General features: G+C 36.1%; 1 protein-coding gene across 1 annotated transcript; it reads right to left on the minus strand.

Annotated features, from left to right (window-relative positions):
* Nucleotides 1-14,777: 14,777 nt before the first annotated feature.
* On the minus strand, nt 14,778-24,621 carry LOC122139071 (pyroglutamylated RF-amide peptide receptor-like). Its single transcript, XM_042734837.1, is given in 7 exon segments — nt 14,778-15,428; nt 15,942-16,039; nt 17,022-17,181; nt 17,184-17,256; nt 18,601-18,662; nt 20,530-20,688; nt 23,969-24,621. Coding segments are annotated over 7 exon segments (1,254 nt in total). The 5' UTR covers nt 24,330-24,621; the 3' UTR covers nt 14,778-15,087.
* Between the last annotated feature and the right edge of the window lie 284 nt (nt 24,622-24,905).

The following is a 24,905-nucleotide window of genomic DNA, read 5'->3' on the forward strand; positions in this document are numbered from 1 at the left end:
ATATATATATATATATATATATATTATATATATATATATATAGATATATATATATATATATATATATATATATAAAGTTTGCATGTGTTTTTTTTTTTTTTTTTTTTGAGTATCATATTTGTTTTTCAGTCTTTTCTGGCTAATATAGTCTGAAAAATCATAAGTCTGATAACAGTAGCTTTATACTTTCACGTAGTTGTTCTGTAAGGGTCTCTGTTGAGATTTGCTGTAGTAATGACTGTTTGGTGTGTTCAGAGGCGTCTGGTGAAAGTCCTGGAGGACTTGTGCTCTCAGCTACGATCTGAAGGTTGCGCAGCTCCACTGGGTGCCATAATACAGTTCATCTCCGGCGGAGCGGACTCGACCCCGCGCCATGGAGGAGAAAGACGAACGCTGGAGTTCGGAAAGAAAGCGTCCTTGCACATCAGGAGTACGCAGAGATCAATGCATCATCCAAAACAACACCAGCGTATTTATTAAATTCATTTCACCAATATGTGAACCAGTATTCCCAGTGGCTGTATGATGAATTGTACATAGAACAGATCTTTCTCACATTTGATTATTTACTTTTTTATGGTCCAGCTATGGTCATGAAACACTTGTATGATAAAAAAAGGTGTTTTCTTTTGATCGGTTAATAAATAAAAAGAGTGTTTATTTAATACTAAAACTCTGTAAATTGAATTCATAAAACTTTAACAATTCAAATGGCTTTTTTTAATGGTTCAGCTATTGTCATAAATATAGTAGGAGATCTAGATTATTTAGAAAAAAAAATACTTTTTAATAATAACCTAAAAGAGGTATACCCAAGTTGAATAATAGGCAATTTAATATATGATTGAAATCGTAAAAAATAATACAATCATGTATTTTCAAAAATTGTTGTTTTTAATATTTTTAATCCTGTGTTCATGATCTAATACATTTTATTAATCATTTAGGCAGACACATTATAATACAATAATAATAATACTAAAAATACTAAATACAGACTCTCATCAAATGGTGGTAAATTAATTCATAACAACTTATAATTTTATGAATTAGAAAAATAAATAAAATAAAATGAAAATAAATTGTATTAGTGATTAAATATTCTTATTATTATTTTATATTTTTAGGGTTTTATTTTATTTTATTTATTTTACTTCAGTAACTAAAATGAAACGGTTTATTGTAATATTAAAGAATGGGAAAGGTACTCTTTATCTCAGTGTTTATAAACGAACTACCTGTGTGTGTGTGTGTGTGTGCTGTGTGTGTGTGTGTATAATATAATATTATTTTAGATGTTTAATTCTAATGTGTGGTTGTTACTATTTGCTAAAGGTGGGAGCGGGAGTTATGGGCTGCATTACTGATCAGTTTTTTGTTTATTGTTTCTGCAGAGAAAATGAGTATGGTTTGTTGTTTAGTCAGGTGGGTCTGCTCGTGTGTGCGCAATCACAGCATGCTGCCTATAATAGAAGTGATTGTGAAGTGAGTTTGTGAAATGAGAGACTAGCTGCCATCACTTACAATCACCGTGCTGTATTTCATCCACATCTGAAAAGATGAGTACTGCTTTCATGTGGAGTCTCACGATTGAAACGCTGCTGGAGGACGCTGGGAGAGAAAACTCTCTGTGGGAACGCTGAAGAAGAGCACTTGTGAGTCCTCTTCTCTCTCAACTACCCCTGAACAGCAGCATAACGCTGATGTGGTGGTGTCTCAGGCGGTTGCACAGAGTCCGGTGCGCCTGCGTGCGCAGAAACGAGCTGATTCTCGGACCTACGACTCCATCAGGAGAGAAACGACTTCTGTGCTGTAAGAAACGTTCCTGGAGGTGAGACGAAGCTCTTTTTCTACAGAGATTCTCTCTGTAATTCCAAACCCTGTACAAAAAGTAGCCGTTAGATGAAATGTTCACGCTGCTCTTTCTTAACCACTGAAAGTCAGATCTAGTTTTAGAAGCTGCTGTTAAAGTTCAAAATTCAGGTTGCACCACTGCACTGTAAATATATAAATGGCTACTATGCCCCCCTAAATCAAAGGCGAATAAATTGTAAGTGCACCGTTTTTTTCCTGCTTTGCATGCATTATATTTTTAGATTAATAAGCATATTTTCCTCTAAGCATTCAGTACAGTAAACTGTTTCAAACGTTGTATTCTCATTATATTCATTACGTGTAATCTACTACAGTATAAATATGTTAGTATTAACGTATTTGTTACTATTGATTTGGTTTTTTATATATTTAAATTTATTTTAAGTTTATAATTTTCGTATTTGCGTTGTACAATGATTTTTTTCAATGCATTTCTGTTTAGCTTTAATTCAAGTTTAGTTTAGGAAATTTAGGTCGATTAAACTATTATATTTATTAGTATCTAAGAGAATAATATTAATAACATTTCTAATAAAGTGTTTGAAGTTGTTTTTTCTAATATTTTGTTTCTTTTCCGTTTTAATTTTTAATTGGACCAAACAATAGTTGGATTTTAGTAACAGTACAAAGATTAAAATCTTCGCAATAAGTACTGCATTTATATATATAATAAATATATATATCTTATATATATATATATTATATAGAGATATAAATAAATATTATTATTTTTATTTTTAGATTTTATTTTTAGAAATTAATATTATTATTATTATTATTATTATTATTATTTAGTGGTTTTAGTTTTTTTGATTTCAGTTAATGATAATAACCTTACAAATTATTATAATTATTATTATTCTTTATTATATTATTTATTATTGTCTTATTACACTAATGAGAGTTGAATGCATACAGCTGCATGCTCTAAAAATAAGTTTGATTTTCTAAAATGAAACAGGTATTGGTATTTTTTTGTTTGATTTTGGGGTGTATTTGACATGTTCTTAAAATTAATCCATAATTTCTTGTTTTCTACTTTTGGGCAGTGCGAATTATTTGAATGGAGGATTTTCTATGCAGTTGATGTGCTCGCACTGCATGCCGGGTTTCACTGTGTTCTTGTAATGTTTCTAAATGCTTTTAAAAATCTGTTCAATTCTAGGAAATCAGGAAGTTCATAAAAAACAGTTTCGGAGCGGAGGAGGGGAGGAAGGAAAATCAAAAAGACACCGTGACAAGTACGGGGCATCAACGACAACGGAACGACAGAGGTGAGGCGCTCAGCTTCATATGAGAGAGTGTGTGGTAGGTGTGTGTGATTGTTGTCTGACGAAAACCTGTTTTCCTCATTCATTACAGCCCTAAATTCTGTACCAGGCTGGACTAGAATCACTTCCGACCCAGATTGGAGAAGTTTTCTGGAAACCTGTCAGGGACAAATATATGAGGTGACACCATTAAAGGACCTGTCCAGGACAGTTGTGTAGTGCTTTCTAATGGCAAAATGAGAACCTGAGATGATCTAACCTCTTATTGAGAGACAGAAATGGGTTGTAAAGTGATTTGTTCTGATGCTCAGGGCGCAGATGGAAGCGGGGTCTGCCGTCGGGGGCGCCTGTTGTGCTCAGAGCATCGGGGAGCCGGGGACGCAGAGGACCCTCAAGACGTTTCACTTCGAGCTGGATCCCTCGCTCCCATGAACATCACTCTGGGAGTCCCGAGAATCAAAGAGATCATCAAATGCGTCCAAGAACATCAGGGTGATTCAGAACTCCCTGTATACACCTGGAAAAACGTGGATCTTTATAGTTATTTATTTATTTTCTTAAATAGTGAATAAATTTATTATTTATGATAATAAATAATGCACTCCTAAATTGTATTTAAATTTAAATTTTAGTTTGAGTAACTGTTCTAATGTCTTCTTTTGAACTGTTTGCAAATTAAAATTTATTTCAGTTTAAATTTTAATACTTGAACTGAAAAACTTACTTTATTTCAGTAAACTGACAATGGGCAGCAGTTAAAATGATTAGTTATACAGAAAAAAACTTAGAGGTTTAGATGTTAGAATTATATTTATTATAAATAAGAAAAGTTTTGATTTATAGATTCATTTTATATTGAAATTTAAATATATAGTATAAACGAATTGAATTGTGTTCAGGACTGGAACATTAAAAGTAATGATTTTTATTTAAAAAAAATAATCCTTAATTTTTTTTAGAATGAATTAAAATTATTCAATTATTATTTACAATTTTATTTTTTTATTTATATTTTTTATGTTCTTGGCTCCTTGTCCATATCTTAAAAATATGTAAATATAATTATATATATATAGATATATATATATATATATATATATTATAATATATAGTATATATATATATAGATATATATATATATATATTAATATATATAAGGATATATATATAGAATACAGCTGGAACTACTTTTTTCGTAAATGTTCGTTATTTCTTCACATTTGAGATGAATAATGTGATGTGGTATTACATCTGATAGAACACCTGTATTAGTAAACACTGAAGTATATTTCATAAAAACCAGAAACCATAAGCCAACCTAAAATCCTTTAAACAGACCTGAAACGACCTGAAACAACCCTTTCACACAGTAGCAGTACGAGAGTTTCTAGAACTCTGAAACAGACCCTGTGATAATTATAGACGTGCAGGTGACTGTAATGCAGCGGCTGACACAAGTGCCATCGATTCATGAGAGTTTGAATCTCGACCCCTGAAGGAGGAAAAACTCATTTGTCCATCAGATAGGCAGAAGCCACGGTCGGGTGGAGGAGTGTTAGCAGGCAGCTCCGGGTGATTGCTGCTGTTGACGCTTTCCGGATGATTAAGCGGCTGCAGTAACTCCGGTTCCGTTGTTGCTAAATGAGTCCTCTCTGTGTCTCAGTAACCCCATCATAGTGCAAACCGGCTGGCCGATGATGACACAGACTTGCGCTCGGCTGCGTGAAAGGAAGTCATTGAGTAGACTCTACTGGGGAGAGGTGCGCCTGAGATCGCCTTCTGCAGAATATAAATACTGCCTTAAGTGTTGCTCCGTGTTTCCATAGGCTTCCTGTTAGGAGGGAATTTTAAATGCACACGATTTGAATTAGACGTGATTGCAACTGCAACACCATGCAAAACTGTAGAGAAGTGCATTTATATACGCTCAAAGGCACCTTAGCAAACCCCAAACGCAACACCATGGCAAACCACCTTGACAACCCCAAAGCAACCACCCATGGCAACCACCTTTGACACCCACCATGATAAAAAATAGCCATTGCATTAAGACTAATCATCACTTGGCAACCCGAGAGCAACACCTTAGCAACACCACTAGCAACCACCCAGGATGTCATGTCAAACATGACTGTAGCAAATCCAGTAAAAACACTCAGAACACCTTAGCAACCTCCCTAGCAAAACAACCCCAAACAGCGCCAACTTGCTGGAACCGAGGCATACAAAAACACTCAGAACACCTTAGCAACACCCTAGCAAACACCCAGGACGTCATGTCCAACACTACTGTAGAAAATCCAATTAAAAAACACTTCAGAACACCTTAGCAACACCATAGCAACCACCCAGGACGTCATGTCAAAGATATACTGTAGCAAATTCATTAAAAAAACATCAGAACACCTTCGCAAACCACCTAGCAACCACCCAGGGACGTCATGTCAAACAATATACTGTAACAATCACATTAAAAACACTCAGAACACCTAGCAAACTCCCTAGCAACCACCAACCAAATACATTGCCAACTGCTGACCACGGCATTAAAAACACTTCATAACACCTTAGCAAACACCCTAGCAACCAACCCAGGTACTTCAATGGTCAAACCTATACTGGAGCAAATCCATTAAAAACACTCAGAACACCTTAGCAAATCCCTATCAGCCACCCAAAACATGCCAACTGCTGAACAAGGCATTAAAAACACTCAGAACACCTTAGCAACACCCTAGCAACCACCCATGCCGTCATGTCAAAACATATACTGTAGCATCATTTAAAAACACTCAGAAACACCTTAGCACCTCCCTAGGCAACCAACCAAAACATGCCAAACTGCTGAAGCAAAGCATTAAAAACGCTCAGAACACCATAGCAACACCCTAGCAACCACCCAAAACGCATTATAATCTGCAAAGCAAAGCAATGCATTAATGCACTCATAAGAAAACATCTTTATCACAGCACCATAGCAATGCCCGTAGCACCAACCAGAACGTCCATGTCAAAGTGTATGCAATAGCAATCCATTAAAAATTATTCAGAACATTTTTTGCAACACCTTGGTAACCAACCCAGACACCATGCCATCTGCAGAGCAATGCAAATCAAATGAACTCAAAAACACTATTAAAACCCCCTAGCAAACACCCTGGCAACCACCCCAGCACATCATAACTGTATCAGTGTATTGAATATAATTTGATATAGCCGTAGCAAACTGCATATCAAACACCCCCGCAACCAACTCAGAATGCTTGTAGGATTGTGAAGGTAAAAATTTTTTGCATTGAAACAACCCAGCTTTTCCTGTCAGAAAATGAATTTGTTTTTTGAAATGCCAGTGCAGTGTGGGAAAATGATTGTGTCCTATGGCTTTTAGCATGTGATATTTTCAAGTGTTTTATTCAGTATATTCCTCTTATATTTATATTCATTGATTGAAATGGTATGTCAGCTCGTTCGTAATGGAGGGATGCAGAATAACCTTTGATCTGAGTGAGTCTCAAATGCAGGGTTCTGCGCGAAATGCCTTTCATTCATGTTTAATGTCACCGAATAACCTTCTTCCAACATGTTGAGAGGAAGAGAGCGTCCTTATAAGGCTTGCAGGAAAAAGTAGGATCCCTTTTACATGAATTATTAAAGCAAAACGTTGAGCAATAAGCCCTTTGTGGCAGAAACTACTACCAGTTTTGAAAACTTTCACATTAACAGTAGACGTAAAGGCAGTGCGTTATGGTTTCTGCGACGGAAACGCCAGTATGTTGGTGCCCTTGTGTATTATGTTGTCTTGTTGTTTTCAAGTATAATCATGAATAGTTGAAATCGTTTTTCCGTCAGATATCCGAGTACATCGAGGAGGTTTTCCTGGCCTTGATGATTGTTTCATCCTGGTGAAGCTTTCGCTTGGAAGAGGATTCGTCTCCTGAGGTTGGAGGTAACGGCAGTATTGATCGTAATGACTATGTTGATGACAGACTGGAGATCAGAATGATTCTTCCAGCAATCATGTCTTTTCATCGCCTATCTGGATTTTCACTCATTTATATGATAGTTCTCATGCAGCTGTCCCTGTTGAGATGATTTAAATGCCACACAGTGATGAGCCGTCCTCTGAAGAGTGTTTATTAATAAGTCCCCGTGGTGTTTTGTTCTGGTCATGGTGAACGCAGGCCGGTGGCGTTGTACTCCATCTGTTACGTCACACCTGTCGGGGGAAGCCGGGTGATATCGCGGTTCACTGAGAGGCCGTGGTCTGGGTGCCTTCCACCAGGGAAAACAGCAAGAGACCCATGTATTACGTCCTGCAGTCTCTCAAAACACAGCTGCTTCCCCTAAGGTCAGTCACTGAACACCACTGACCCTAAACCAGCCAGCAATACCTGTATCTAAAAACCATGTACTTTTTGGAAAAAATTGGCACACTTGCTGTTAAGGTTCTGGTGCTCGCTATTAACAAAAAACAATTAACCTACAAACGGTTTGGCTTTATAAACTCCTAATGTTGTGGGGGGGCCCCCCCCTCGCCCCCCCTCTTCGTAACTATTGTTGGTAGGTAGTTGTTTAAGGATGTTCGAATATGTATGGGTGCATGTCTGGGTTGTGTGGTGTTTGTGTGTGTGTGGGTTGGTGTTGTGTGTGTGTGCTGCCTGCGTTGGCGTGCGTGTTTGTGTCAGGTGTGTGTGCAATGTGTTTTGGTGTCTGGGTGTGTGTGCGTGTGTGGTGGCATGTTGTGTGTGTGTGTATTGTGCCCTGTGTGCTTGTGTGTGTGTGTGTGCATGTGGGTCCTGTCTGTGTGTACTGTGTGTGTGTCTCTGTGTCTGGTGTGTCTGGTGTGTGTGTGTGTGTGTGTTTGTGTGCACTGGCGTGCTTTGTGTGTCTGTGTGTGCATGGGCCTGTCCTGTGTTGTTTGTGTTGCGTGTCTGTGAGTATGTGTGTTGTGTTTTGTGTTGTCTGTGGGTGTTGCGTGTGGCGGTGCGTGTGTGTGGTGTGTTTGGTGCACGTGGCTTGTGTGTGTTGGTGCCATGTGCCTGTCTGTGTGGGTGTGTGTGTTTTGTCTGTGTGTGTTTGTGTGCGGGTCTGTGGTACTACGTGGTGGCGTGTGGGTTTTGTGTGCATGTGTGCTTGTGTGTGTGTGTGTGTGGTGGTGTGTGTGTGTAGTGTGTGTGTGTGAATGTGCCTGTCCGGTGTGTGTTTGGTGTGCGTTTCGTGAGTCCGTGTTTGTTTGTGTGTGGTGTGTGTGTATTTGTTGCGTGCGTGCAGTGTGTGTTGTTTCTGTCCTGTCTGTGTTACGGCGTGTCGGCACGGTTTTTGTGACATGACAACAACTGTGTATAAGTCTAGGAGGTGGGGAATCTGAAGGCACTTAAACGTTCGATCCGATATCCGATTCTGGGAGGAACCGATCCGATTCCCAAAACGATTCTTAATTAGGTATTACCTGTGTGACTTTCGCTCATAGCACGCGTTGCAGAACATCAAAGCTGCAAGCTTCCACCTCATCTGTAAATGTAGTGTGCCGTAATAGTGACATACGATTCTGTTGTAACTGATGTCCATGCATCTGCATGTTTCTGGCCACTCTGGCCGTATTACTTAGGGATTCGAAGAGGGGATCGGTACACTCACGGCTAGAGTGCGGGGAACAGCCGTCTCACTAAAATAACGACACGCTGAGGGCAAGTGTACTCGTGGCTCAAGTACCTGTAACATCGTGCGAAAATCCGTGGGTTCCCCAAAGGAGTAACGGGCGCTAGATCTTTGGCAATAAAAACCCCCATGATCGGGTAATTCGTTTTGCCCATTTTCAGAATATTCGGTTGGAAGCTTTGCTACTTGATCCATGGGTCTTTGAATGTACGGGAGTGTGCGTGATTGGAAGAGGAATGCTGTTTCTCCAGCTCTGAGTGGAACCCGCGTTAATATGTTTCTTCATGTTAGTCGTGGTGCCGAATATATTGAAATTTGGCGCTACAGACTTTGCACACGTATGGCTTTTACAACGCAACCTATCGCTTGTTTCAACGACACCTTCGGGTCTTCAGAAAATCCAAAATGTTGCCACACCATCCGATTTTAAATTTTTCATAGATGTGTCAGGTCGTATTTTGTCCCATTTTATTTTTAAACGAAGCTAATTCACCAGCATATGAACGGTCTCCACAGCGTCTTTTTTGTTGGGTCCGTGAGTCTTTGACAAGCGCTCGCCATTTGATTGAACACAGAATCGAATTTCTTAAGAATTTGGAGAATCGATTCTGGATCGTTATATAACGAATCGCGAGATTTTTTTCGATGCATCGAGCTTTTCCCTTCCGCCCACCACTAATAACTGTCCAGGGTATAGTCACAGGTATTAACACTGAGTGTGCGGAGTGATGAGACATTACCCCAGTCCCCATGTACGCTTATACAACCATACAGAGATTGGTTTTTGAGAAAAGTAAAAAAGGCACAAAAGTTTTCCTGTGAGGGGTTAGGTGTGGTAGGTGTATGGTGATAGAATATACAGTCTGTACATATAAAACACCATTACACCTCCTGGAAATGGCCACGCAATTCACAAAAAAACTCTGTGTGTGTGGTGTGTGTGTGTGTGGTGTGGATGTCTGTTGTGTGGTGCGTGTGGTGTGTGCATGTGGTGGTCCAGGGCAATGCCCGGAGGTGGCGCGTGCCGGTCATTCACATCGATGAACAGAGCGGCAAAAAGTAAGTTCAAACTGAGCTGTGAGGGAGATAATCTCAGGGATGTCATGGCACACCCCACGGCGTCAACGGGCAACATAACAACATCCACCAACACACAACGAGGTTCGGACCGCCCACACACCAGTGATGACTGTCACCCACACACACACACACACAACACACACACACACACACACACACACGGATCACACCTCCTCTGTGTCTCCTTCAGTGTGACATTTAAACAGCAGTCTTTAACACGGGCAGCACTGCAAACACCAGTTTCTGTATTTAAATGCACAAGTGAATCCTTTAAATCACATCATATCTGCTGAATTAAATACTAGTCTGGTTTCTTACTCATTTTAAGATGCTGATTCTAAAAATGGCCAGTTTTGGTGGAGCAGGTTTTTTGTATTTAAATGCACAAGATGCATTTCATAGCATTTTTTGCTTTTTCTGCAAACTCAATGTGGTAGATGAAGAAGTCATTATTTATCCTTTAAAGTGGCAGACAAGCACCCACAAACACATGATTCGCTGTCTGAATGAGCCACATTACAACGATCTGTTCAAAACGCTCATCTCATTCCACATGCCTGACATTTAGTAAAGGTGTTCAACTCTCAGCTCATTCTCACATGTATGGAATTATTGTTGAATTTTTTGGTAGTTTTGAAGGATAATTTTGGAAAAAATTCTGGAAACATTACAGAATTTTTGGGAAGTTTTGCAGGATAATTTTGAAAAAATTTTCTGATTCAAGGTTTTTAGCTGCCAGACGTGACGAAATTTTGGTTGTTAGAATATAAAAATGATGAGCATCTTATGGATTTTTTTGATAAGTTTAGGGTTTGAAAATATGAGCATTATGAATGTTTTTGATTTTTGTATTTGAGTTGATTTGGATTTTGATTATTTCAAGTGCATTGAAGCCGATTTGAAAAATCTCTATTCCTATTTTGTAAAATCTGTACATGATGGTAATTTTTTGTTTATTTTTTCTTGAAATTTGGATTTTTTTTTAAGTTTGTACAGATGTTAGTTCAGCTGTTAGTGAAGATGTAATACTCTGTCTGTAGTGTGTTTTGTTGATCTCTGATCTCTCTTCAGGTCGCGAGGGAACGTTAGGCATCGAAGCGGCGAAGGTCCACCATCATTAACGAGGATCCAGTACACCATGGTAAACCACGGTATGAGCATCGACCGCAGACACGTCATGCTGCTGGCGGATCTCATGTCCTATAAGGTGAGTGCGCTTCAGCTGCTGAAGGAGATTGTGAAGTGATAAATGCATTATATGATGCCGAGACGATGGATCATGACTAGTGAGTGAGATCAGAAGCGTCTCTCGGGTCGTACGTAGGTGAGATTCGGGGCATCACCCCCTTCGGTCTGGCCAGATGAAAGGAGAGCTGTATCTCATGCTGGCGTCCTTCGAGAATGACGGCCGATCATCTGTTTGACGCGGCTTTATTTCGAGGACAAGAAGGACTCGGTCTGCGGGCGTGAGTGACGAGAAGAAGAGAAACACACATACTGACACAACAGAGAAGATCCATTCATGAGCAAAGAAATGACATGCTGAGCCAAAGATCCATTCATCCCTAGTGTTTCCTGAAAAAATATCATTTGGATATCAATAAGTATTCTCATTTATATTTATATATTATATATATATATATATATTTATATATATATATATTGCAAGACTGCAGCATACTTTATATAGCTAGAACTATTTTAATAATTATTATCTGTGTACAAAATTACAGTAATGAGCTTCTAATAAGAAATGCATTGGCTGCAAAATGTGAAAATCTTAATTGTCCTTAATGGAAAAATAATTTATTACTAATTTTGATAAGTGTTGAATTGTTTGTTGTATTTGATGGTATTATAATTTATTACTAATTTGACTGCAATTTTGTTTTTAGCAGTGCAAACTGACATTTTCTATATATTCTATATATTCTATTTTATATCTATATTCTATATTATAATTTTGTTATTTTTACATTTACTTTGTCTTTTATTACATTTTTTATTTTTATTTTTTATTTATATTTTTAAAATGTATTTTTAATAGTGCTGGGCAATTATAAATCGCATCCAAAATATACGTTTTTGTTTAAATAATATGTGTGTGTGTACTGCATATATTTATTATGTATATATAAATACACACACATGCATGCAATTATTTTAGAAAAATGTTATATATATTAAATGTATTTATTTATAACAGAAATAATAAGAATATAAGAATATAAATGTAAATACAATAACATTAATATTTTTCTCATTATATAACTGTGTGGTGTGTGTATTTATATATACATAATAAATATGCACAGAACACACATATTATGCAAACAAAACTTTTATTTTATATGCAATTAATCATGATTAATCATTTGACAGCACTAATATATAAATACACAAACATGCATGTATATCTTAAAGAAAAATGTTATGTTTACATTTTAAATATATTCATATAATTTATTAATATATATATACGCTGAAATATTTTTAAAATATAAACTTTGTGTTTGTATTTATATATACATGATAAATATGCACAGTACACACACACATTATATGAAAAAATATATATATATTTTGGATGTGATTAATCACGAATAATTGTTGCCCAGCACTCATTTTTACATTTTATTTTTCGTTTTTTTTTTTTTTTTTTTTGCTTAAGGATGTCAGCTGTGAGCTTATTCCTCTGTCTCTGTGTCATCCTGCAGGCGTCTCTGAGTGCATTATAATGGGGATCCCCATGAACATCGGCACTGGACTCTTTAAACTTTTACACAGCGCCACGAAGGAGCCGACCTTACGCGTACCCCGCGCAGGCAGCCTCTGCTCTTCGACAGTCCTGATTTCCACATCCCTCCTGGTCCTTATAAACCGCCGGCTTGCTGATGTGGAGCCGTAATGAGCGTTAGCTGCAGACCTCCAGCTCGTCTGCACCTCTTAGGTTTTTCATATTTCAAATCAATCATTTTGTGCCTTTAGGGGTTTCTGACCAGTGCAAAACAACGGTGGACTGATGTTCTGATGAATGACTCTCCAGTAAGACTTGGAATGCACGGATACGGATTAATGATATTATCTTGATGATAATAGATAATTTATGTGAACATTCAGCCATTATTTTCTCATTTGAAATTATATTTTTTACTTGTTAAAGGCTAAGTGATTAAGTTTAATTGAAGCACTTGTATTTATAGATTAGTAATCAAATCTAATTTATGCACGTGTGGATTTGGTTTTGTTTTCTTTGTGCTGCTGTGTTTCCTCAAACAGGCGTCGCTGACGTCCATGTTCAGTGTAAATATGTATCAGGTGTGAATAAAATGTACATTACGATGACATCCGCAGCACACTGTGTTTCCTCAAACAGGCGTCGCTGACGTCCATGTTTAAACTGTCAGACGCTGTGAATGCATGCACATTGAGAGCCGCTGAGATATCAGCAAAACAGACGAGTGTGACGCTCCACCGTGTGATTTTCTGAAGTCGATGCGTGTTCCTGTGCATCAGAGCGTGTAAGTGCTGTTTAAACACCTGTGATGCAGCGTGAATCTATTACAGATGACAAAAACAAAAACACAGTCGCCACCTTTAACAAGCGCATTATCACCCTGTTGAGAAACTCGTTAGTTCATTGTCATTAGCATGAATCATTAAACAGTCCCCAGCTGTCATCACTCTAAAATAATGTTCAAACATTTCTGTATAAAGTCTGCATGATGAAATCAGTTTGCCTCTGAAGAGCAGAGCTGCCAGTGCAGTATTTACAGTGTCCTGCTCTATTAGTTATTCAAGACTTTACTTGAAGCCTCCATGTATATAATGCATCATAAAAGTATTCTGAATGCATTATGTCTTCTAATGTACCTCATTATGCATTGTATGATAACATAATTGTGATCAGAGTTATAATACTCTATATTCATTGTTACACCTCTAGAAATTATAGTTATTTTTGTATGTGTTTTTGTATTGTTTTATTAATTGTTTAACCTCTAGAACCTCAAATGTAACAAACCGTTGATTTATGCATTAATAATGGTGCATTAATGAATACTTTCACACATGCATAAAGGCATGCAAGTAAAGTTTTAACCTCCAATAGTTCATAGAAAAAAATGTTCTGTAATTTTTGTCATATAAATATATATTATATATTAATATAGTATATATATATATTCGATATATATATATACATGAATGAGATGGGAGGAAAAACAATATTTCAAAACTTTTGCATTTGCTTGCAAAACATTTGTTCCGGTAATAAACTTTTTCATAGAGTTAAACTAAAACTAAAATTATGATATCCCTTTTGTTACTTTATATATTATTGACATTAACTGAAATAAACATAAACTGAATTAAAATGAACTATATATTTTATTCAGTTAGTTCCTATTGCTACATCCTGATGTTAAATGAACCTAAATGTAAAAAAAAAAAAATTTAACAAAACCATAGACATTAAAAAATATAATTTGTAAGATAAAATGTAATTTTACTAAACCTTAAAAAAAAAACTTTTAGTGTTATTGAGATTTATATTATTCAGTTTTTTGCTTTAATGTTTAATATTTTGAATTAAGTAAATACAAATGTTATTCAAAATATTCTATAAATAATTTAAAAAAAATCTAAAATTAATCAAAACTTTAGACTTTTATTAATATAATTTGTAAGATAAAATTATATTTTAATATGTCTTTTTTAATAATCATTAATAAAAAATGTTATTTTAGTAAATGTTCTTTTAGTGTTATTGAGATTTATATTATTCAGTTTTTTTGGTTTTTTGTGTTTAATTTTTTGAATTTATTATTTAAATATTCAATAAATAAAAAATAAAATAAATAATCTAAAATGACTCTGACGTCCCTCAGAGAAAGCACTGAAATATTATTTTTCCTCTCATGTATTTTTTTTTGTTTTTTTTCATCTCCATGTCCCTTAAAGTTGTTTTATGGAGCGGCAGATTTTGCAGACTTTCCCCTTTTGCGTTCCACATAAAAAACAACAGCATCTGTGTTAGAAATGACATGATTGAGTAAACAGTGACAGAATGATGAGGTCAGTCCGTTGTGTTTCCGTTGTGCTGCTCATGATCCTCCAGCACATCTCCCATCATGCATTTGTTATCCTGAACTCATCCGACAGCCGAGGCTGCTTTTGTTGTCATCGGATCAGGATAAAGCTCTCATCTGGAGGGGAGCTGAGAGGAAGCGGTTCCGGCGTTCTGCTCGGTGAACGCCGTGGATATCTCCAGGTCTCCTTGTGAAGACGTCAGCGCTGGGTTCGGCTGTGGGTTGGCGCTGAAGGCCTCTGTTTTGAGGTGTTTGGAGAAGTGCACGCTGTGTTCGGGCGGCTGCACGGGACGCCGCAGGTACACCGAAACAGTGGCCACGCAGTTCTTCTTGAAGTTCTCGTTCATGAAGGCGTAGACGATGGGGTTGTTGAAGGAGTTGGAGAAGCCGATGGCCTGCACCACAGCGATGATCATGTTCACCGTGACCTCGTCGTAGTTCTTCTCCAGCTCGTCTGAATCAATAACACAGAGACATTAGAGCTGAAAGGTTTTTTATTATAAGGAGGGGTTTTGGTGTTTTTTTTTGTTTTTGTGTGAGACGTTTTTTTTTTTTGTTTTTTTTTTGTTTTTTTTTGTTGACAACTGTTTCTGAGGAACTATATTGTTTGGTGGAAGAATACTGTTTTTATTAATATCATTGCACTTTATTTGCTCTGTTTTATTAAGAGTGCTGTTGTGCTCGAGCAGCGAGAGGAAGTCAGATCAAGCAGAAGCGTCTGACCTCCTGGGTTTAATCTAATGATTAATCATCTGTGATTGTGTGTTCAGCCTCGAATCAGAGAGGCCCGGACTGTTACTGAGACAGGATACTGTAATTACAGCAGCTGTTACGGGGAATAATGTGCCTTGTGTGATCATGATTTCAGCTCATTCACACCGAGCTGCTGTGATTTCTGTTCAAGCCTTGTATCCTAACACATCATGTGACGCCAGTTACAGGAGTAAATACTGCATTACACACTTACTGTACTCGAACAGCATGTGCACGATATGAAACGGAGCCCAGCAGACGGTGAACAGCAGGACGATGGTGATCATCATTTTGACGGCACGTTTCTTCTTCCTGTTTTTCAACAACGCAAAATACTGCTGTGAAGGTATTGCTTCATTTGTAGGAGAAAAAAAAATCATGTATACGATGCAGTTTGCTTATGTCGTCTGAATTTAATATTTACTTGGCAAGCCTTTATATGTAATGCAACTTAGTAGTTTTGAAAGTCTTAATTATGCAGATTGCATGATCTCATGAAAAACTGCATTTATAATACTCATCTATTCACTGTTACACCTTTAAACAGTATAATGCATTAAAACTTGATAACCAATTTCAGATGCAACAAAAAAATCTGCAAATATAATGCACAGTGTAATTAATTAAATTGAATAAATTAGTTAATTAATAATTACTCTTAACTATATATATATATATTTTATTTTATTTTTTTTACTTCATTGCCATATATATATATAAACTGGGTTAAAATGTGCAGCCCCTACAAACAAGCATATATATATTATATATTATATAATATCGTATTATATATATATATATAATATATATATATATACACATATATATTGTAACCTCAATTGCAATTTTATATCAGAAAGTTTGCAATTAAGAGTTTTTCCCCACATTGTTTTTTTTTTCTAATCTGCAAATATTATAATGCATTTTAACTTAAGTTTGTTTAGCTTGTTTGATTATTATTTTAATTTAGTTTGAGTTATTTAGTCTATTTATGAAACAATACTGCATTTAACATACATTATGCATAATGCATTTTACATAATGGCTTCGGAAGTAATTTTATTCCATATTATTCAGCAAATAAACCTGATTTTGACCGACAGAGTTTGAATGAATGGAAACATGTAATGTTGCTGGGTAAAATGTGAAAAGAGTCAGAAAGATAAATGAAAGCCATACTGAAGGTGAAGAAAGTTATTTGCGTTTTTTTATCTACCCGTTGATTTGGAAATGAAAACAGTAAAATGTGGAAAAACTGAAAAAAACCAGCAGGTTTGTTTGTTTGGCCACTAGCCTGGAGATTTTGTTGATCTCTCTGTGGTTCATGGTGTTGAGGACGGAAGAGTCTCCCACTCGTTTCCGGATCCAGAGCTCGACGCCGATGCGGCTGTAGAGGAAGAGCATGGCGGCCAGCGGCAGCAGGAACAGCGCCACCATGATGAAGGTGGTGTAAACTGACGGTGCAGCAGCGAAGGCCAGCGCTCCTGACAGCACACGTGATGATGATCGTACAGGAAGTCGTACTTCACCTGAGGAACACAGATAAGAGAGGAAACCTAATTGGTATTCACATGGAGCATGCACGAGTTTAAAGGTGCTGTGAGCTATTTATTTTAGAGTTGCATGCATAAAATGTTCTGTTCAGGAACTGCTGAAATGTGTGCCTTCTAAATGAAGTCAACCCATGCTCTTTAACTGTCAAGCTTTGTAGATGTTTAGTGTTGGAAGAGAAAGTTTGGTGGAAGTTGCAAAAAGATTGATTAAAGCACCTTTAATGTGATTGCAAACCACGTTTGAAGCAAAACTTCACCCCAGGTTATTTAAGATCAGGGTGAGTTTGTTTCTTCATCAGGTTTCTAGAAATGTAGCATTGCATCAGTGTCTCATCAATGGATGCTCTGCAGTGAATGGGTGCCGTCAGAATGAGAGCCCAAACAGCTGATAAAAACATCACAAAAATCCACAAGTAATCCACAGCACTCCAGTTCATCAGTTAACATCTGGAGAAGACAAAACCACATCAAAATCCAGCCACATATTTGTTTAGAACTGTTTTGGACGAGAGAGCGTGCTGCAGCTTCAGAAAACACATGCGAATAGCAAAAGCACCAGCAAATTAAGAAAACATCTTCATCAGTTTGACAGCAGATGTTCACTGATGGACTGGAGTGCTGTGGATTACTTGTTTTGGAATTGAGAGGTGATGTTTTTTTATCAGCTGTTTTGGACTCTCATTCTGACGGCACCCATTCACTGCAGAGCATCCATTGATGAGACACTGATGCAGTGCTACATTTCTACAAACCTGATGAAGAAACACACTCATCCTGATCTTCGATGACCTGAGAGTGAACACATTTTCAGCAAATGTCCATTTTTGTGTGAACTGCTCATTTAACTTCGAATCTAGAATTGATGTACGTATTATTCATCTTATTTATCACGCAACACTATTCTGGGACTACTGTTATGACACTTTTATGATGTTTATGTAACTTTCCAAAGTTGACAGACGTTATTAGATGGAAAAATCAGCGTAAAGTTCTTTGGAAGTGTTCACATCAGCCTGCAGCAGGGTGAGTAATGACTCGTTTGGTGATCTCAGATAAATCAATGAATAACACATGAACTTTTACGATAATACTCTCAGAAGTGAATCACTTCTACTGTCACCCGTTTGGTCTCCAAAGATTTCAAGGACAGACTGATGTGGCATCAGTATCTTTGATCTGCTGACGTTCAAGCTTGAATAAATGATCTTTTTCATGTCAAAGCAATTAACCTTGCGCTTTTATTAAATACAACCTGGTAACTGTGATTGTAATTAAACACTTAATCTGGCTGTTCTCAGTTTATTTTGTGATGTCACTTGCCTCGAGCTGTTGCACGAACAGCATCGGTGATCCGACCATGACAGCAGCGATCCACACCAGCCCTGCAGAGATGTATAGAATAAATCAGATGATTACTGGGTTCTGTCCCATGAGCCCACGCTGTTAATGATGATCAGGAATGCAGCGTTGCGTATACATGAACCTATCAGAGGGCATCCAGACAAAAGCTCTCAGGTGAACACTTCATATTTACACGTGCAAATGAGCTAATGCTTTCACTGCATTGAGCACTACATGCTGTTACATGCTGTGAGCTGAGGTCATGCATTAATGCTATTAATCATCTTTAAGTCATCAGTGTGCATTATAACAACTTAAATGAATAAAAAAATATTTAATAGTAAATACACACGATTTCTGCAATTATTTCAATATATCAAAAATTGCACCAAAAGAACTAATTTGTGTCTGCTCACAAATGATGTAAGTAGTCTCCACTTTGCTCTATGGAGCGTAATATTTATTATAACATTCATTCATATATTAGTGCTGTCAATGTGATTAATCACAATTAATCACATCAAAAATAAAAGATTTTGTTTTTACATAATATATTTTGTGTACTGTGTATATTTTATTATGTATATATAAATACACACACAGGCATGTATATATTTCAGAAGAATATGTTTTGTTTATATATTAAACATATTTTATTTATAATATAAATTCTATGAATATTAATATAGACATGTAAATACATGCAAACATTTTTTAAAATATATACTATATGTGTGTGTATTTTTATATAGATAATAAATATACACAGAATGCACACATTATGCAAACAAATATATATATATATATATATATATATATATATATATATATATATATATATATATATATTTATAATCTGATTAGTTAATGCTTCATGGGTATTATAATTCTTTATCTTATTAAAATAGTTCAAAGTTTTGTACTTTTGTCTAATCTTTTTGTTTTGTTCTATATATATTTATATACACACACACACAGGCATGTAATATATTTCAGAAGAATATGTTTTTTATTTATATATTAAACATTTATTTCTAATATAAACTAAATGAATATTAATATAGACATGTTTATACATGCAAACATTTTTAAAATATATACTGTATGTTGTGTGTATTTATATATACATAATAAATATACACAGAATGCACACATATTATGCAAACAAATATATATATTTATATATATATATATATATATATATATATATATAGATATATATATATATATATATATATATATATATATATTTAATTTGATTAGCAATGCTTCATAGGTATTATAATTCTTTATCTTATTAAAATAGTTCAAAGTTTTGTACTTTTGTCTAATTTTTGTTGTGGCTGATTTCACAGCTGCTTGTTTTTTCTTCTTCTTTTATATATATATATATATAGGCTTTTAATACTTTAACAAAGACTTAAAAAAAAAATCCTCTGGAATTAAGGCCACTGAGAAAGTGGTCAGAAACTGTTGTGTATATATATAAAGAATATTTCAAACACTTTGAAATATGTGGACTTTTGATATATAATTTAAGAAATTTCTCTATATCAGTCCACAGGCCTCCAAATGAAGACCTTTAGAGATCACACCATTCTGAGGATTAAATGACATGTTCTCCATCCTTTAGTAATCTCGATACGCTGCAGTGCATGATGGTAGTTACTTTAGACGCATCATCAGGAGCTTCAGAGACATTTGCTCACTTACGCAAACCAAGCTGCCTTCTGAAATGACATGTGAAAAGTAAAAGGGATTTGTGATGTCAATCTGAATAGAAAGTTAATACATTTGAATGAAACTTTCTTCTTTTCTTAAGAATAACCAGTGAATCGTGCACAGTAACACCAGGAGCGTCACATCTGATTTCATGTTGAATAATGGCGTGTGTGCGTTTGACCTCACCTAGCATCCTGTAAGCTCGTTTGGGCGTGCACTGCCTCTTCATTTTGAGCGGGTAGACGATGCCCTGGTATCTCTCCACAGCGATGCAGGTCATGGTGAGGATGCCGGTGACGATGGCTGTGGTCTGTACGAAAGGAACGGTCTTACATACTAGAACCCCTGCATGTATAGACACACAAGATACACACGTGAAGCACACTTTACAGTAGTTCTCCACTCATACTAGACACAGCTGATATTTAGAATACAGTTTAGTGAGAGTAATTTAATAAAATGAGCTCTTATTTCAAACAGTACTTACTCAGGGATCCCTAAAGAAATTTAAAACAGAATATGTTGTTTATCATGAATGCTGTTAATCGGTCAAGTGGACTCACGTATTTTATGAAATTTTATAATATTTTTAGTTTTTGTATTTTCCATTTGATTTTAGTTAAAATTTCAGTAATTCTGTTGTGTGCTTTTGTCTTTTTTTAATTATTGTATTATTTGACTATATATTTATATTTTTTTTATATTTTTATATTTTAAAGTTGTAGTTATTTTAATACTTTAAGTTGCTGAAATAGGATTTGTTTATATATATATATATATATTATATACGTTAGTATATATATATATATATATACACACACACTTTAATTCAGTTAATGTTTATATTACTTTTTTAGTATTGACTGATGCTACTAATCACATACAGCTAAATATCAGCTATATATATAGCTATATATATCAGGTATATATATATATATATATATTATATATATATATATTATATGAGATATATATATATATATAATATATATATATATATATATATATATACACCTACAAATGAGGACAATGGAAGCAATCAAAATCAACAAAATAGCAATGATATGCAAGCGCTATAACAAGTCTCAGTTACCTCAACGCAGTTTTAAGTATATAATAAATAAAAAAGAAAACAGATAGAATAGAAAAAGACTAGAACAAGCTAGCATTAGAGGTCTTTTTTGCTTTTTGTTAATTGTATAATAAATAAAAAGAAAACAAATAGGTAGAATACAAAAAGATTAGAAAATATTTTTTTTAAAGAAAACAAGCAGTTAGTAAATGAAGAGTGCGTGTCTAAAAGGAGCAAGTTTTTCTTTTTTTAAAGAATAGAATTAGAATAGAGAGTGCTAGAGTTAGAGGGTCAAATAAAGATGGAAGAGATGTGTTTTTAACCGATTCTTGAAGATGGTAAGGACTCAGCTGCTGGGATTGAGTTGAGCAGGTCATTCCACCAGGAGGAACATTTAATGTAGAAGTCCATGGAAGTGATTTTGTGCCCCACTGGGATGAACAATAATGCGATGTTCACTTGCAGAATGCAAGCTTCTAGAGGCACATGTTGCGATGTTGCGACTCAGAAACCTCACCTCTCCAAGATACTTTGAAGGATCTATCTGAGAGATAAGACTCAAACCACTGGAGTGTGGTTCTTGAGATGCTCTTTGTTAATAGTGTTGACAGGAGGATCTGGTGGGTAACTGTGTCAAAAGCAGCAGACAGATCCAGCAAGAGAAGTATTGAAGATTTAGAAGCTGCTCTTACCAGTCTTAGGGCTTCAACAACTGAGAGCAAGGCAGTCTCGGTCAAATGTCCACTTCTGAAACCAGACTGGTTGCTGTCCAGGAGGTTGTTCAAGAGACTTGGTCGAACACAAATAGTTCAAGTGTTTTGCAATGAGAGGAAGAAGCCGGTCTGTAGTGGGTTTCTTAAGTAGTGGAGTTATACGAGCCTGTTTAAATGCTGAGAAAAAAACACCAGTGTGAAGGGATGTGTTAAACAATCAAACATGTGTTACAACTGCAGGAGAAATGGCTTGAAGGAGATGAGATGGAATAAGATCAAGCGGACAAGTAGTAGGTAGGATGCTTGATTGTGCATTTGTAGATTATGTTTTTTTTTGCTTTGATAACACTAACAGTCATATATGATTTGCAATTGCAGCATGACCAGCCATCAAAGTGATTAACCGCAGAAGAGCATTTGTCCAGAGGGAACGAGAGCAGCACGAAACCCTGAATTATTGAGGATTAAAGGTGCGTCGCTGAACATTGTGCTCCATTCACGTCCGTTGACACGTACACTAATACAGGAGAGCAGAAACTCCAGCACACTGTGAAGAAAGTTAGTTCTAGTTTGATGACCTCTGAACACAGTGCATAGAATACAGATTTCAGCACTGCATAATTTACTGTTTTATGGGAAAATTAGCATGCTTAAAACCCGTGCCTCTGCATCAGTCATAGATCACATGACCTGCACAGTCTGCACTCTCATTGGTTGTCACCCCGACATGAAGACAAACTTCCCAAAGCGTGTTATCGCTCACAACAGTCGCAACGAATGTGTTTCCATACAGGTGTGCATGTCTAATGACTTCTTGCTGTAATATTAAACAGTGTTTACATTTTAAAACTCCATGTTTTAATGCAGTGATAAATATAAAGATGAGAGAAGCAAATGTTTAATGTGTTTAACGCTCCACACATCTCATAATCCTACTTTAGATTCAGACCTGAAGCATCTCTTTAACTAAAGCCCACAGGAAAACATTGAGATGCTGTCCGATGGTAATAAACATAATGTGCTACTGATTGATTGCCATATTTGTAAATCATGGTATTTAGTGCATTATATACCAAGGTACGGTGCTATCTGACATGCAACAGAAAATAGCACTATAATAGTAACATCATGATACTTTGTGGTGGTTTTGCATATATGAAGTATATATTTTAGTGTGTGTGTGTGTGTAGGTTAAAGTTTATGTGAAAATGTAAATTAATAAACTAAAAGTTGAAATATAAAAATAAATAAAATAAAAAAATATAAACGCATTTAATTCAATGTATTAAATTTCACTTTAAATTATTTAAATAATTTATTAAATTTTCCCATTTTAAATAACTTTTTTATAGTGAAATTTAAATGCTCTTACAATTAGACATGAGTTTATAAACCTGCTAATATTCCATGTAGCCTCTTAATTAATACGTTTTCATAAAACAACATGTACGGTTTGATAAATCAGGAAAATGTTTAGAAAGTAAAAACATTGACTTGATTCTGAATGTGCATGTTAAAATATGAAATACTAAATGTTTTAGGTAAAGTGTAATAAAATGACGTTTGATTTATGTGCAATTCACAATCAACATCTGTATTATTGCATGGAGTAAAATGTGTTTTAGATGCGCGTCCTCATCCAATCCTGCAGATTTTACAAGTTGCATTCTAATTAATATGAGCTCATAAACTATTGCATGTAATGTAGAACTGAAATGTTTGAATAGTTTTGAAGTGAAGAATGCTGTAGCATGTCACTGACGCACAGCAGACTCTTCTGTCCTGTCCACTACCCATCGTCATATTTTGTTTGTTAACGACTAATTAAAGAGATCCTGACCTCCCAGCCACTCAGACGAGATGTTCTGCAGCAGCGTGAACGGGATGCAGAAGAAGGTGATGAGCAGGTCGCTGACAGCCAGAGAGCAGATGAAGATGTTGGTGGCGGTGCGCATCGCGCGCTTACGCAGCACCATATAAACCACCAGACTGTTCCCGACCAGCGCCAGCGCGAATATAATCACGTACATCACGACAAACGTGGTTTTGGCTCCGGCAGGGAGTTCTGGGATGTAGACCAGAGGCTGGATGTTGTAGGTGTGGATGAATTCCTGACGCGAGAGGTTGTAGTACTGCAGGAGTTCGTGGAGAACCTCCGGAGTGATCTTCGCAGTGGCCGTCATCTCTGTAGAAGAAGACATGTCGATTCCCAGCTTTTACTGATCACGTAGAAAAGGAAAAAGTAGAAATCCAGTGATCCGCTGAGGTTTCGTGAACTGGGATGTTCCACAATAGCGTCTGTGGGGAGCGCCAGCGCGCGCGCTAGTATGTGGGCTACTGTATCTCAACAGACTACTTTTTTTTTTTCTTTTTTTTTGGCCAACCTTGTAATGTTACTTAAAGGTTTGGTTTCTTCTTCATGAAGTAATCCCTTACGAAAATTAACCATGATTTAACTACAAATAAAACAAGAAAACTTATGGTTTTGCTACACTAACCATAGTTTAACGATGGTACACTCTTTAAAATAAAGGTGCTTTAAAAGGTTCTTTAAGCGATGCCATAGAAGAACCATTTTTGGTTCCACAAAAAACCTTTCAGCCAAAGAAGCATCTCTTTCTTACCTTTTTATAATCTGAAGAACCTTCTTTCGCCACAAAGAAGCTTTTGTGAAACAGAAAGGTTCTTCAGATGTTTATGGAACCATTTAGACAAAAAGGTTCTTATATTGCATCACGAAGCACCTTTTTTATAAAGAGTGTGTTTTTTGTAAAACT

Source organism: Cyprinus carpio, chromosome B12 (genome assembly GCF_018340385.1).
Source record: "Cyprinus carpio isolate SPL01 chromosome B12, ASM1834038v1, whole genome shotgun sequence".
NCBI lineage: Eukaryota > Metazoa > Chordata > Actinopteri > Cypriniformes > Cyprinidae > Cyprinus > Cyprinus carpio.